This window comes from Pseudopipra pipra, chromosome 1 (assembly GCF_036250125.1).
Source record: "Pseudopipra pipra isolate bDixPip1 chromosome 1, bDixPip1.hap1, whole genome shotgun sequence".
In the NCBI taxonomy this organism is placed as follows: domain Eukaryota; kingdom Metazoa; phylum Chordata; class Aves; order Passeriformes; family Pipridae; genus Pseudopipra; species Pseudopipra pipra.
This window is the reverse complement of record NC_087549.1, coordinates 153,165,930-153,180,684: the sequence shown is the minus strand read 5'-3', so window position 1 is coordinate 153,180,684 and position 14,755 is coordinate 153,165,930. Positions and strand designations below refer to the sequence as shown.

Sequence of the window (14,755 nt, the reverse complement as noted above, 5' to 3'; positions counted from 1 at the left end):
CCTCCTCACCCCCCTAAAAGAAAAGGTAAACAGGTAAACCTCGTGTGAGATAAGAACAGTTTAATATTCGAAACAAAAGATGATGATGATGATAATGATAATAATAATAATAATAATAATAGTAACAGAACCCAAGAGAAACAAGTAATGCACAATACAATTACCACCCACTGACTGATGCCCAGCCCGTCTCCAAACAGCAATTGGCCCCCTCCTGGGTAACCTACACAGTTTTATATACTGGGAATGTTATTCTTTGGTATGGAATATCCCTCTGGCCAGTTCAGGTGAGCTCTCCTGGCCATGCTGCTTCCCAGCTTTTTGTGCAATCCCTCGTTAGCAGAGATTGAGACACTGGTGAGTCCTTGACTTAGGGTGAGAACTTTGAGCAAGAGCCAAAACATCAGGGTGGTATCAACATTGCTCTCATCCTAAATCAGAAAACACAGCCCTATAGCAGCTACTAAGGAAGCAAACAAACTCTCAGCCAACACCAGGACATTCACCTGCTCCCATGTCATGTTGGGGCTGTTGCCCACTTAGGAACACACTTAATAACTGATTTAGTCCATTGATCATTGGAAATCAGTGGCTGTATCCTTGTCAGATCTGGGGGACACAGTGCTTGGGCTGCTTCCCCAAGCCTTGGAGCTGGTCCAGCTGCTGTGCAAAGTCACCGAAACCAGTGGAGACCCCAGAGCAGGTTTGGGACCAGCACAGTGCCCTTTCCCTGGGTGAACCATGAACCTGAGAGATACCAGAGACCCACTAATGGGTCAGAGCTCCTCTGGGAAGGGATGGGCTGTAGCTGCATTTTAGCAGCAGCACCTTGTGATGCACAGAACATGGAGGCAAAAGTCAGGTGGCAGCACAGCGAAAAGGAAAACAACCCGGGGCTCAAGGGAGATTAAAGGCAGAGGGAGGGGGGTGGTGGAAATCCCAGCTGGTAGCACAACAACACAGGATTAAACTTAAGATAGAGCAGAGCTAATGCAGAGGGAGGGCAGAGGGGAGGGTTGGGGTGTCCAACCCCAGATGTCAAGGGAGCAGAGAAAGATTTCTGAAGTTCGACCCAGTTCAAAGATCAGCACCCGGTGTTTGATCCCGTCACAGATGAGCAGCACAGCAGAAGATCTTATGATGTGAGCTCTGAAAACAGCCTGTGATTATTTTCCTGCTATATTGGTACCTCCCAGATGGTGCTGGAACCACACCAGTACAAAAGGGCTTCATACCAGTATAGCTCCCTCCCTCTTCCCGCTTATGCAGATGATCATCATGGCAATTTTTATAAATACATCCCTGCCAGGGTAAGGGGTTATGTGGCTTTAAATACACCAAGAATAGTGGCTAATATCTCTGCATAGGCTTAATTAAATCATTAATTAAATCTGTGCCATCACTGAGTGTCAGCCCGCCCGGAGGATCCACAGTAAAAGATAAAACAGATTCATGTACAAGTTTTACTATAGGTATAAATAATTAGAGCTGCTCTGCTTGCCCATGTCTGCTAAAAATAATTTGCTTCTTTGTGAGCTCCATGGGAAGAGGTGGAGCTGCAGTGGCCATCTGGGGACCCGTGGGGCTTCCTAGACCTCCATAGGCATGCAAGAAGGACACAAGACCTGCTGGAGAACTCAGCTGTTCTGGATCATCAGCTCAGGTTGACGACTCAGCTCTGGATCATCAGCTCTGGTTCATCAGCTCAGATTGAACTGCTGTTGCTCTAGACTTCATCATGGGTGTGTTGAATCAGAAGATCTCAGCAGGAGACCCTCAATTTACTAGAAGGTACTTGCATTTAGATGTGTTAATCCGTGAGCTGAAGCCCCTTGTTGCATTTCCTTTACTTCTCTTCTGCCTCAGAGACTCTGTCTGTTACCAAGATGTGGAAAAGATGGATTTATTGATGACAAAGTGCCCAGAGACTGTGCCATCAGGGCCCATGCATGTATTACAGAATCACAGAATCAATTAGGTTGGAAAAGACCTCCAAGATAGTCAAGTCCAACCTGTGACTGAACACCACCATGTCAACCAGACCATAGCACTAAATGCCACATCCAGTCTTTCCTTAAACACCTCCACGGATGGGGACTCCACCACCTACTTCAGGGAAAGAGAATCATCCCTCTCCCACAATCCTCAAATCTCCTTCTTTAGTGAGACTTTTTAAGTAACTTCCAGCATAGGCCTCGTATCCCATACAGAGCTGTAAACAAACAGCCCTATCTCCATTTTCCACCCCCTTCCAGACTCCTGAAAAGTGACTCTAGAGGAGAATAAAGGACAAACCCGTGCAGCAAAGCATCCCTGGGAGGGAGCTGGCTGAAGCTGGGGATGCCACAAAGCCCACATAAGACGCTCCCTTAGCGCATCTTTCCAGCTTTGACTTCACAGTCTATTTTTAGCACGCAGCCAAAGGTTTGGCAGTTTGGGAGCAGCCCCTTTAGAGCTGCCGGGAGAAAGTCTCAGCACTGCCATCCGTGACCCAGAGGGCAGATTTGGGTGTTTGATTCACCCCGAGGCCGTTCCCCAAGCACGGGACGGGTCTCGCGCGCGTCCCCCGCCCGTGTCACGGCAGCGACGGCTCCCGCTCCCCCCGCGGTGACTCACGAGCTGACAGACCCTTCCTGAATTACTGGGGCTGGAATTACAGCTGTTCCCCCAGGCCCCCCTCCCTTCCTCCTCGTCCTATGTGTCATATTAAAGGGTGATCGGCTTACACATGCTGCAGTATGGATTCCTTAAGCTCTGCAGCGCCGGGTCTATATATAAAGCCCTGCCCTGGAAGCTGAAGTACACAGACAGCTGCAGTAGTAGCAAGAGCTTTGCATTCCCGGTGTGCCATCGGTCTGGAAGCAAGGGAGGCTGAGAGCCCTGCTTTGAGCAAGTTTCTTTCCCAGGGGCTCAGATATATCCATAAATATATCTCTGTAAAAGAAGGATTGGGGGAAAGGACGAGCGGCCGCTCCTCACCATGGGTTTGCCTCTTGATCAAGTGGAAGAATTGCGTCTCTACCAGCAAACTCTTCTCCAGGATGGACTCAAAGACATGTTGGACCACAATAAGTTTCTGGACTGTGTCTTGAAAGTCAAAGGGAAGGAGTTTCCCTGCCACCGGCTGGTGCTGGCAGCCTGCAGCCCGTATTTCCGAGCCATGTTCCTCTCGGACATGGAAGAGAGCAAGAAGAGGGAGATAAGTCTGGAAGACGTCGATCCGGACGTCATGGGCAAGATCCTCCACTACATCTACACCTCGGAGCTGGAGATCACGGAGCAGAACGTGCAGGACATCTTCTCCGTGGCCAACATGTTCCAGATCCCCTCCATCTTCACTGTGTGCGTGTCCTTCCTGCAGAAGAGGCTGTGCCTCAGCAACTGCCTGGCCATCTTCCGGCTGGGGCTGATGCTGGACTGTGCCCGGCTGGCCGTGGCCGCTCGGGATTTCATCTGCGACCGCTTCGCGCTGGTCTCCCGCGATGAGGAGTTCTACCAGCTCTCCCCCGACGAGCTCATCGCCATCATCTCCAGCGACTCCCTCAACGTGGAGAAAGAGGAGACCGTCTTTGAAGTGGTGATGAAGTGGGTGGGGACCAAGGACTGCGAGAGCCGGCAGAAGGCCCTGCCTGTCGTCTTCGAGAGCATCCGCTTCCGCCTCATGCCCAACGACTACATCAGGGACCACGTGGAGAAGCACAACGTGGTGAAGTCCAGCCCCGAGCTCCTCAAGAAGCTGCAGATGGTGAAGGATGCCCAGAAAGGCAAATTCACTGTGGTAAAGAAGAAGAAAGTGAAGAAAACCAGTGAAAATCAAGCGAAGGATAACGTTGTCAACGGAGCAGTAGATGAGGAGGAAGACACGGAGGAGGACGCTCTCCCTGGGATCTTAAATGACACCATGCGCTTTGGGATGTTCCTCCAGGACCTTATTTTCATGGTGAGCGACAGTGGGGCAGTGGCCTATGATCCCAATGCCAATGAGTGCTATTTTGCCTCCCTGTCCACTCAAATCCCAAAGAACCACGTCAGTCTGGTGACCAGAGAGAACCAGATCTTCATTGTTGGAGGACTGTACTACAACGAGGACAGCAAGGAGGATCCCATGAGTTCCTACTTCCTACAGGTACTACCTTTTATCTTTCTGTTGTTTCTTGGACCACTTTGGAACACCACCAGCTTTTCTGTGTTGTCAGTAACATTCCTTGTCATGTGATGTTAGAATGAAAGTTTTAAGCGAAGGAGAAGCACCTGAGTTGCTTTACTAGAGATTCCTCTCCCTGTGTTTTTAAGGCAGATCCCACTGAGGGGTGGTTCTGGTAGTAGAGGAAGGAGGGTTGAAGGAGCAGGTAACAGGGGCAAACTTTCCTGATCCAAATCCTGAATAGGGCACTGTTTAGAGCAGAGAATTTGGTCCAGCCGTGCTTACCATGGGGCACATGGAGTAGAAGGTTAGTGACACAAGGTCTGTGTTCTGCTTTGTATCCCTTGCATTCCCTGGTCATGAAACCCCTGGAAAACCCAAGAGTGATTCTGCCAGGTGCCAGAAAACAGGAGCAGCAGCAGATACAGCCATGGAGCAAACACCCCAAGCACACAGGCTGTCCCCTGCCTGCCAACATGTGCCCCATTTCTAGTGCTGCTCTTGCCCCTGGGGGTGGGTTTGTTCCAGCTCTCTCTGCACCTTGGCCATTTCCATCCTGTGAGGGGGAAACCACAGTGTGATGTCTTTTGGGATACTCCTCAAGGAAAGTGGCTCTTCCAGTTCAACAGTGACCAAAGCTGTGACTGGACTGAGCTGTGTACAGGCAACCTGAGCCCCAGCCTGGGCTGTGACCCAAGAGCACTTTCCCTGTAGACAGCAAACTCAAGGCACCCTTCCTGCTGACCCTGAAGAATCCAGGAAATCCTCTGCTCTTCCTCCCATACCCAGAAATCCTTCTTTTCTTCTCCATGGCTCACATCTTTTGGGAAAAAAATCACATGTCCAGGCAGAAAGGGTAAAATGAGGGTAGTTCCCAAGCTGAGACATCCAGCCTTGATCCCTCCCTTGCCTTGTTGCGTGGATAGGTCTGTCCATCTTCATCATGTGTGCAGGGACAGGCTTGTCCTCACCTGGAGAGGGTCAGGAGGCTGTGAAATAAGCTGGAGCAGGGTGAAACCTGTGAAATAAGAAGCCAGCAGGAAGAACTCCCATCCCTAGAAAGCAGGATGGGGTGAGAAGGCTGTGGGAGTGCCAGGGATGTGCTGTTTGAGGCACAGCCCTTCACACTGGGCAGTGGATGATGACAGAGGTGTGGCCAACTCCATCTGTGCAGAAAAGGTAGATGGGCTGCTTTGTGTTCAGTCCAAACCTGTTCCTGAAGATCAATGTTCCACCAGTCTGGTTGCTGCCCAGGCAAGTTATTTCCTTGGAGCAGTGAAGGTCCACCCTGTCCTGGGTTATTTCAGCACAACTGAAACAAGCAGCTCAAGGGAAGGGATTTTTTCTTTCACTTCAGTCACACACTTGTGAGGCCACATCTGGCTGCTGTGTCCAGTGTGGGGCTCCCCAGCATGCAGGAGACACTGAGGTACTGGAATGGGTCAGCAGAGGCCACCAAGAGCAGGGCTGCAGAGCAGGAGGCAGAAGAAGAGGCTGAGCCTTGTGTGATGAGCCTGGAGAAGGGAGAGGGAAGATCTCACTGGTGTCTGCAGCTCCCAGTTTTGAGGAGACACGGAGGAGTGTTCCATACTCTCCTTGGATTTGCACAAAGGTGGGACAAGAGGCATTGGCCACTGGGAGCACGAAGTGAAATATCAGCTTGCTGTGAGGAAAAATCTTCCCAAGGGGGGTGGAATGGTACTGGAGCAGGGTCCAGAGAGGTCACAGAATCTCCACAGAATCATAGAATGGCCTGGGTTGGAAGGGACCTCAAAGATCATCCAGTTCCAACCCCCTTGCCATGGGCAGGGACACCTTCCACTAGACCAGGTTGCTCCAAGCCTCGTCCAACCTGGCCTTGGACACTTCCAGTGGGGCAACATCCTTGGAAACACTTCATATTTGATAGCAAAAATCCCTGGTGAATCCCACTCTAACCCCAAAACTGAGCCTGCTTGAACATGGGGGCTGGATGAAAGACCCTTGGAAGTCCATTCAACCCGAAATACTCCGTGATTCTAAGCTGCCAACAACAGGATTTCTACATTCAGCTCCCAGTTTACCACTGACTCAGTGGCAGAGGCTTTGGGCATCGTGGGGGCATTTTTAGCTCCTTCCACACAAGAAGGGGACAGTGGTCCCTTCACACCTCACTGTGGCATCGGTTCTTGGGAGAGTCCTGGGCTTGGAGAGTGCCATCAGTTTGCAAAGGTGTCATTTATTGCATCAGTGTCGTTATGTAGCTCATGGTTCCTGTGTAAGGGTCTTTTGAGCCTTTTTTTCCCAGCTGAAATGACAGACGTAGACAGGTACAAACCCTTGAACCCCTGTGTAGCAGCTCCCTACACCTTCTGACTGTTTCTATCCTCCCCAGTTTCACATTCCTCCCCCTGAAGCCAGGACTGCCAGTTCAGGGATAGTTTAGATTTAAGGACAGGCACCAAAATATAAAAATGCTGATAAATCCCAGGGGCCTTGCAGATTTTGGCAGGAGCAAAACGATTCCATTGACATCTCAGATTGAAAAGGGTGTCCTTTCTTTGTCATTCCCAAGATTTATGACTTGTAAACAGTGCTGAGCCCATCAAGAAGGAGGAACTATCCTGATGGCTGAGCTGCTCGGGTTTGCACTATAAATAACACAAATGTGGACAACAGCTTCAAAGGAGACCAAAAACCACAGGCACCCAGCTGAGGCCAAGCTTTGGAGCCAACCCATCAGGCTGAAGCTCTTTGGCCTGAGCCCACAGCAAACAGCGCTCCAGGCAGTGCAGCATCACAGCTTCATCTTGCAGAGTCCCACAGATTTGGCTGCAAGACATCCCTCCCTGCTCTGCTACCAAGCTGCATTAAAAATTTCTGCCCCAGTTTACGGTTCCCATCAAACCACAGCACTCAGAGAGCCCTTTCATATTTTTTTTTCTCTGGTGGGAGGTGAGGCAACGATCTGCAGATGTCCAAGGATCTGGTGAGCTGATCCAGCAGCACTGTATGGATCAGCTCTCTCATCTATCAGATGGCTCTGGCACACTGTAGGTGGTCAGAGGTGGGTGGGTCACTGTTCGGACTCTGTGGTCTCAGAGGTCTTTTCCAACCTTGATGATTCTGTGATTCTATAAAGTCAAGGCTTTGGTAAATAGAGCAGAACAAGTTCATGCTGGCCCGTCTCTTGCCACAAAAAAATATATCACGTGGTACAAGACTTGGGTTTGCTCCAAGATCTCCCATCCTGCCCCAGGTGGAAGGGCACAGGCACACTGTGCCATGGGGTGACCAAGCAGCCCCTGGGGATGGACTTTGCCCTCAGCCTGTGGACCCTGGCTTTTGCTAAGCAGAGGGGCTGGGTGATCACACACTAATGGCCATATGTTCCCTTCCAGTACGACCATCTGGACGCAGACTGGCTGGGGATGCCCCCCCTGCCCTCCCCTCGCTGCCTCTTCGGCCTGGGAGAGGCGGAAAACTCCATTTTTGTGGTCGGAGGGAAAGAACTGAAGGAGGGGGAGAAGACCCTGGACTCTGTGCTGTGCTACGACCGGCTGTGAGTGCCCACGGGCGGGGAGGGAGGGAGTTTGGAGGAGAAGGTGAAGCAGCTGCCTGAAAAATGACTCCAGGTCTCCAGGAGTCAAAAGGTTTTGGAGGCAGGGCTTGAACTCTTTATCTCAATATTGGGACCACTGGGACTGTCCTGAGCTGTGCCCTGGGGCCTGGAGCTGTCACACTCCAGCTGCTCCTGTTATTGTGATTGAACCTCCTGGAGATGGAAGCTTTAATGGGGATGTTATGATATCAGGGAGTGATATCAGTAGATGCTCATGTGAAGCCTGTACAGGAGGAGTTTTTCCTTCTGCTCTTGAAGGTTCAGTGGCATTCGCTGGGATCTCACCAGGAGTGGTTTGAACGGGAAAGTTGGTTTTTAAAATGTTCAGATGTGGCACTGAATGGCTCAACCTGATTGATGTCAGGTTTAATATCCGCTTATTTTTGGACAATGGGCTCTAATCCACGCTGGGTCATGAGTTTTATTAAAAGGCACCATCCTGTTCTGCTCTCAGGAGACAGAAACATCCAAAGCCTGCCCCAACAGGAGGAGTAGGAGGTGTCAACAAGTCTTTATTTCATCTATATTTAGATGTGTGTGCTCCTAACTCTGTTTTTTAGGCAGAGGTTTGAAATCAGTTTCATTCCCACATAAAGGGGCATTTATCTGCCCCTGCAGGCTCTGGGAAAGGGTGTGTCTGCCCCTGCTAAGTGCTCAGGGGGTGGTTTGAATATCCATTTGAAGCTGGTGGAGATGTGATCGGCACCACTTTATCTCTAGTATTCTTTGGTTGATGTTATTCTGGCATTGTTTTGATTGGCAGCAGCTGAATATGAGCCCATGTGTGCCCAAAAGGTGGGCAAAAAAGCCAGTGGCATCCTGGTCTGTGTCAGGAACAGTGTGGCAGCAGGGCCAGGGAAGTGACTGTCCCCCTGTGCTGAGGCACCTCAAATCTTGTGTTCAGTTTTGGGTCCCTCGTGACAAGAAAGATTGAGGTGCTGGAGCATGTTCAGAGAAGGGAACGGAGCTGGGGAGGGGTCTGGAGCACAGGTCTGATGAGGAGCAGCTGAGGGGGCTGAGGGTGTCTAGACTGGAGAAAAGGAGGTTCAGGATGGACCTTCTTGCTCTGCACAACTCCCTGACAGGAGGGGGGAGCCAGGTGAGGGTCGGGCTCTGCTCCCAGAGAACAAGTGACACTATGACAGCAAATGGCCTCAAGTTGCACCAGGGGAGGTTTAGATCGGATATTACAGAAAATTTCTGCACTAAAATAGTGGCCAGGCACTGGAACAGGCTGCCCAGGGCAGTGGTGGAGTCACCATCCCTGGAGGGATTTAAAAAGCATGGTGATGTGTCACTTGGGGACATGGTTTAGGGGTGGACTTGGTTTTAAATTTTTTTCCATCATGCAGCTGGTAACGCTTGTAAATGAGGTGAGGTCCTGGGAAAAGTGGAGATGTGTGTCCACAAAGCTCAAGAGGAGGGAATACAGCAGAAAACAATAATTACCATAAATATTCTGCATATTTTATTTCCTTTTTTTTTTTTTTTCCCAGGACCACAAAATTTACTGGATGAGCCTTATCTCATTGAATTCTATCTCATGATGTGTTTTTTTTGGGGTTGTTCTGTGCAGAGCCAGAAGTCAGACTTGACGATCTTTGTGTGGGTCCCTTCCAGCTCAGGATATTCCATGATTCTATTGGAAACCACATATTTTTGAGGCTGACTCAGGAGCTGTGCTCACATCTGAGTGGTGAAAGTGCCACGTGCTGTAGTGTCACCCACCAAGCCACAAATCCCTTTGCCTCCCACCTTTCTCTGATCCAGGTCCTTCAAGTGGGGTGAAGCTGATCCCCTCCCCTACGCGGTCTATGGCCATGCTGTGGTGTCACACAAGGACCTTGTCTACGTCATCGGGGGCAAAGGAAGTGACAAGTAAGTCAAAAAAGCAAGAGGAATTCAAGGATTCACCTCCTGAAGGAGTGGGAGTGCAGAGCGCGAGTTGGTACCTCCCCAACATGGGTTAAGGAGGATGGGGGGGTGTGTGAGATGTGGATCCTTCACTCCCAGCTCACCTCTGTGCCTGCCTGCAGGCCTTCACAAGCCCCACAGGGACATCAGGGAGATGGCAGTGTCCTGGCAGGAGAGGGAATGTGTTGCCCCATTCCTGGCCAGGCTGGGTGGTGCTTTAAGCAAACCTGGTCTGGTGGGAGGTGTCCCTCCCCATGGCTGGGGGGTTGGAATGAGATGAGCTTTAAAGATCCTTCCAATTTAAACTATTTTATGATCTAGGATCCTCTTTGCTCACAAAAAAAATAAAAATGTCTCACTGGAGAGCAAGAAACCCCTTCACATTAAAGGTCTCCTCTCTTGGACCTGTGGAGCAGAGTGGTCCCAGGAGTCAAATCCAGAGGTGTATTTGCAACAGGAGTGAAAAACCTCATCCAGCCTGCCCCACATCCTGCCCTCCTGCAGGAGACAGGCTCAAGCAGGAGAAGCCTCTCTTGGGGAGCATTGCAGGGCAGGAGTGTGACCATTTGCAGGGCAAACATGCCATAATTCGGGACAAATAGGAAGGATTGTGGTCTGAAAGGTGTGAACGTGCCTCTACTCACCCCTCACACCACCAGTCTGGGGACAGGGACGTTACTGATGATATTTCACAGCATCAGGGTGGATCAGGAGCACTGGAACACTGTCTGAATGGCTGTGTGTGAGCTCCTGAGGGGCTCTTGGCTACACGGACCCATATCCAGGGTTGTGAACACGTGTGGATCTTTCAGGACTCCCACACAAAGTGGGCACAGCAGGAGGGGATATGTTACACACACGAGTGATGACTCCAGGCATGGACACCCCAGGTGTCCTCCATTTGTGCTGATGTGGAGCAAAACCCTCTCTAGAGACCCCACGTTCTTCCCAGCAGACACCCCAAAACTCCTGCAGGGCAAAACCCACCCCTTGGTGGGCGATTGATGCTCTTTTTCCCCTCTCACCTTTCTCCAGGAAGTGCCTGAAGAAGATGTGTGTCTACAACCCATCCAAGTTTGAGTGGAAGGACATGGCTCCCATGAAAACTGCCCGCTCCTTGTTCGGGGCCACCGTGCACAAGGACAAAATCTATGTGGCCGCCGGTGTGACCGACTCCGGCTTGACCAGCTCGGTGGAAGTCTATGACATTGCCACCAACAAGTAGGTCCTGAGCACACCTCGGGGTGTGGTTACACCAGGAGCAGCTGCAGGTGTACATTGACCAACTTAAAGCTGTTCTGGAGTCTGCCTGTGACTGCTGATTCCAGTTCCTCCAGTCTGTGTGTCATGGCAGGGGAGCTGGAAATAGATAATCTTTAGGGTCCCCTCCAAACCAAACCAGGGTCTAGGATTCCTCAGAGAGCTGGGCATCACCAGTGTCGCCGTGGTTGGGCTGTGGATCATCTCAGGCTCATCTTTAAAGTGGTTTCACCGACTGGTGCCATCCCTGCAGGGCTGTAGCTTCCTCCTGGCAGCTTCACCCAACGCAATAAACTCTCTGATTTTGGGTGGCTCTTGCAGCACTGGGACATTCTCCCAGCACTGGGACATTCTGCTCCATTCCCAATGTGCTTCACAGGCCATGTACTCAATGCACAATGAAGCTGAACCATGATGATGGAAACAGCTGTCCCTAAAACCAGCTGTCCCTGACCCCATCCCACACAGACCTGCACAAGTTAACCTGTGAACCCAGTTGTTGATTCCTGATTTGTGGGGGTAGCCAGGCTGCTCTAACATGTCCCCTCTCCTGATGTGGCAGGTGGGACACGTTCACAGAGTTCCCCCAGGAGCGCAGCTCCGTCAGCCTGGTCAGCCTGTCTGGGGTGCTCTACCTGCTCGGAGGGTTCGCCACGGTGGAGACAGAGTCGGGAGAGCTGGTGCCAACGGAGCTCAACGATGTTTGGAGGTGATGGTCTTCCCCAGGGCTGTCCAAGGGAGCATGGGAGGGATGTTAGTGATGGAACAGACGGTTTCTGTCTTTCTGGGTGCTGTCAATGTGAGACGGAGGTTGTGACCCCAGCACAAAGCTGCAGGCTCAGCACGGGGTCTCTGGGTGGGGAGTTTGCCCTGTGCTGTGCTGGAGGGCACACTGGAGAGCTCAATGATCTCTCCCAGCCTCCAACAGCAACATACCAGGGAAAACTCTTCCTTTAGCTTTGTTGCTGAGTTGACATTTCGCCTGGAGGTGGTCCCAGCCTCCCCTTTGGTGTGGAGCAGCATCTGTGCGATGCATCCTCTCCCTGGGAACAGCCAGTGCTGGGGCTGGGGAGCAGATAGTCCTGGCTGGGAAGCAGATAGTGTTACATGTGAGCAGAGAAGAGGGCAGGAAGCACTCTGTGACAGCTGCTCACACAGCATTAGCTGCTCCTGTCCCTCACATCGGTGCTGCAGCACCCTCAGCAGGAACCCGCTGTCCTTCACAGTGGATGTTCCATCTTGGTGCCATCAAAACATTTCCAAATGAAAAAAATACCCTCTTCCCTGTGAGACCAGGTGCTGACATCCACATTCCCAGCCTGGCATATACAAACCAGGGCTGAAAGTCCCCACGTAGCCCCCACAGGATTCCTGTGGCCAAATAATGCCTGTGGGATGTCACACCCTGCACCGGGGCTCCCGCCGCTGTGGAGAGCAGCTGAAAGGAGGGAGAGGAGACACTTTCCTCACTGTAACTCTGTCTCTCCCCAGGTACGATGAGGAGCAGAAGAAGTGGGAAGGGGTTCTCCGGGAGATCCAGTACGCCTCCGGTGCCACATTCCTCCCCGTGCGCCTCAATGTCTTGCGTCTAACAAAGATGTAGGGATTTGTCATTTTTCCATGGGGGGAGTCTGGGGCAAGGAGGGATGGGGGGGACAGAGGTGATGTTTATCAGGGATGTGGCGTCTGGATGCTGTGTAGGACATTGCATCTGTGATTGGGACTTTTTTACTTAGATGGGAAAAGGGGGAAACGATCCTGAAGCTCTGTGGGAATTTGAAGATGCTCTCAAGGTAATTAGAGGAGGGATCTGGAGCCTGGAAGGAGCTGGGAGAGGCTGAGAAAAACAGAGCAATGAGTTATTCCTGTCTCTGTAGACAGGACAAATGGAAGTTTCAATTTCTTCTTCATGTTTTTCCCCATCTTTTCACTGTTACACCTCCCTTACCAGGCAGAAAGCAGGTCCCAATGGACTCAGTTAACATTCCCCAGGGAAAAGGGCCTATGAAATATTTCCCCACCTAAGCTGTGAGCACAGTGCTAGAGCCCCCCTTGGAGAGGAGAAGGAAGGGTCAAAGTCAAGTGGTACAGGAGAGACCCGGGTGGAATTTGATGAGTCCCTGAGTGATGAGGGTTGCTGGGATGAGACAGTTGAAAGGAACGAGCATGTGAGCAGCAGAAATGCTCTGAAAGTTGCAATGAGAAGAAAACAGTCAAGTAATCTTAGTTCCTTGGCTCCACCTTGACTTTGGAGTGAAGAGAGGTCGGGAGCTGAGTCTGTAGGAGGGGAGGAGTCGTGCAAGTAGTAGGGTGGGAGAGGGGGAGAGATGGGCAGGGGAGGCCCTGTGTGCTCATCTCCAGCCTTTTGCCTTCCTCATCTTCAATCCCAGATCACAATGTCCTCACCTGTGGATGGACAAGTGCTGGTTTTTTTAGGGAAAGGTTTTATATTTTTGCTGTTTCTGTCTTCTTTTTAAAGGTCAAACCTTTTTTTTTTTTTTTTTAAAGAGTATTTCACATTGCAGATGTGTTTGGCTCAAAGAGAGCTTCCTACAAGTGAAAAATGCATATTTATCTTAAAGTTATCCATAATGATGTTTTGATAGAAACACTACTGTACTGGCAGCAGGACAAAGATCTGCTAGAGCAAAGATCTCCTGATGCACACACCACCTGATCAGTGGTTCATTTGAAAATAAATGTGACTATTTCAAAAGAAGTCCCCTGTGTTTGTATGTTGGGAGAGCTGAAACTGAACGTTCACAGCAACCAAAGACCAAACAAAAGTTGTGATGAACACACCCAGCCCCATCTCTTATTGTGCTTATTTTCCCCCATTTGAAAGCTGAAACTTTAGCTCTGTATCCTTAAAGATCTTTTTTATGGATACCTAGGACCAGAAGGCAGTTGGATATCTACAGGGACAGACTGAGAGGAAACAGCCTCAAGTTGTGCCAGGTTTAAATTGGATATCAGGGGAAAAAATTTCACAGAAAGGGTTGTAAAGCATTGAAACAGGCTGCCCAGGGAAGTGGTGGAGTCACCATCCCTGGAAGTGTTCAAAAAATACTTGGATATGGCACTCCAGGACATGGATTAATGGTGAACATGGTTGTGGTGTTGGGCTGATGACGATGATCTTAAAGGTCTTTTCCAACCTTAATGATTCCATGATACTATGATCTCATGATACCATGAACAGGGGTGATAATCAATAATAAAAATAAATTAAAAAAAAAAAAAGAACAAATACAAACCTTTCAAAACAATTCCCTCGAAGTGGTATGAAAATTCCAGTGTTACAAATCATACCTGGCTCATTCAACTGGCTCAAAACCTAGGCATGGAGAAACTAAAACATGTTTGGAAGGAAAGAGAAGTAAAGCAACCAGAGAGAGCCTTGTCCTGGTTTCATTTTAAGGATTTAAAAAAGTTACAGGATAAGCTCCTTAGAGGACAATCACATCAGAACAGTAATGAAGTCTTTTCACAAGAAAAAGAAATCCAAGGTGACTGGCTGTCACAAAATAGCTTTAAAGAAAAAAAAAAAAGGCAACAAAAACCCTTGAAACAATCAAATGTGTGAAAAATGCATTGCAAAAAAAAATTAAACACCTTCTGCCCTGCTCTGCAGAAATTCCTGTGGACAACTCCCAAGCTAATTAAAGATCAATCTTCCAAATAGCTTGTGGCAGAAAAGAAAAATTAAGAAGAAATTAAAAAAAATAATCCCTGTATATAATAACAATTTTTAAGGTCATTTATTGCGGTGGCAGGTACGTCCTGCTTGGGACTGGACACCCACACCATCCCTGGAATTGTTCAAGGAACGAGTG

At 49.9% G+C, this 14,755-nt stretch overlaps 1 protein-coding gene across 1 annotated transcript; it reads left to right on the top strand.

Annotated features, from left to right (window-relative positions):
- Nucleotides 1–2,752: 2,752 nt before the first annotated feature.
- KLHL40 (kelch like family member 40) lies at nucleotides 2,753–13,638 on the top strand. Its single transcript, XM_064639607.1, has 6 exons — nucleotides 2,753–4,126; nucleotides 7,525–7,685; nucleotides 9,516–9,623; nucleotides 10,695–10,880; nucleotides 11,482–11,628; nucleotides 12,411–13,638. Exons 1-6 carry the CDS (start codon nucleotides 2,981–2,983, stop codon nucleotides 12,520–12,522), a joined length of 1,860 nt encoding a protein of 619 aa, XP_064495677.1. The 5' UTR covers nucleotides 2,753–2,980; the 3' UTR covers nucleotides 12,523–13,638.
- Nucleotides 13,639–14,755: the final 1,117 nt, after the last annotated feature.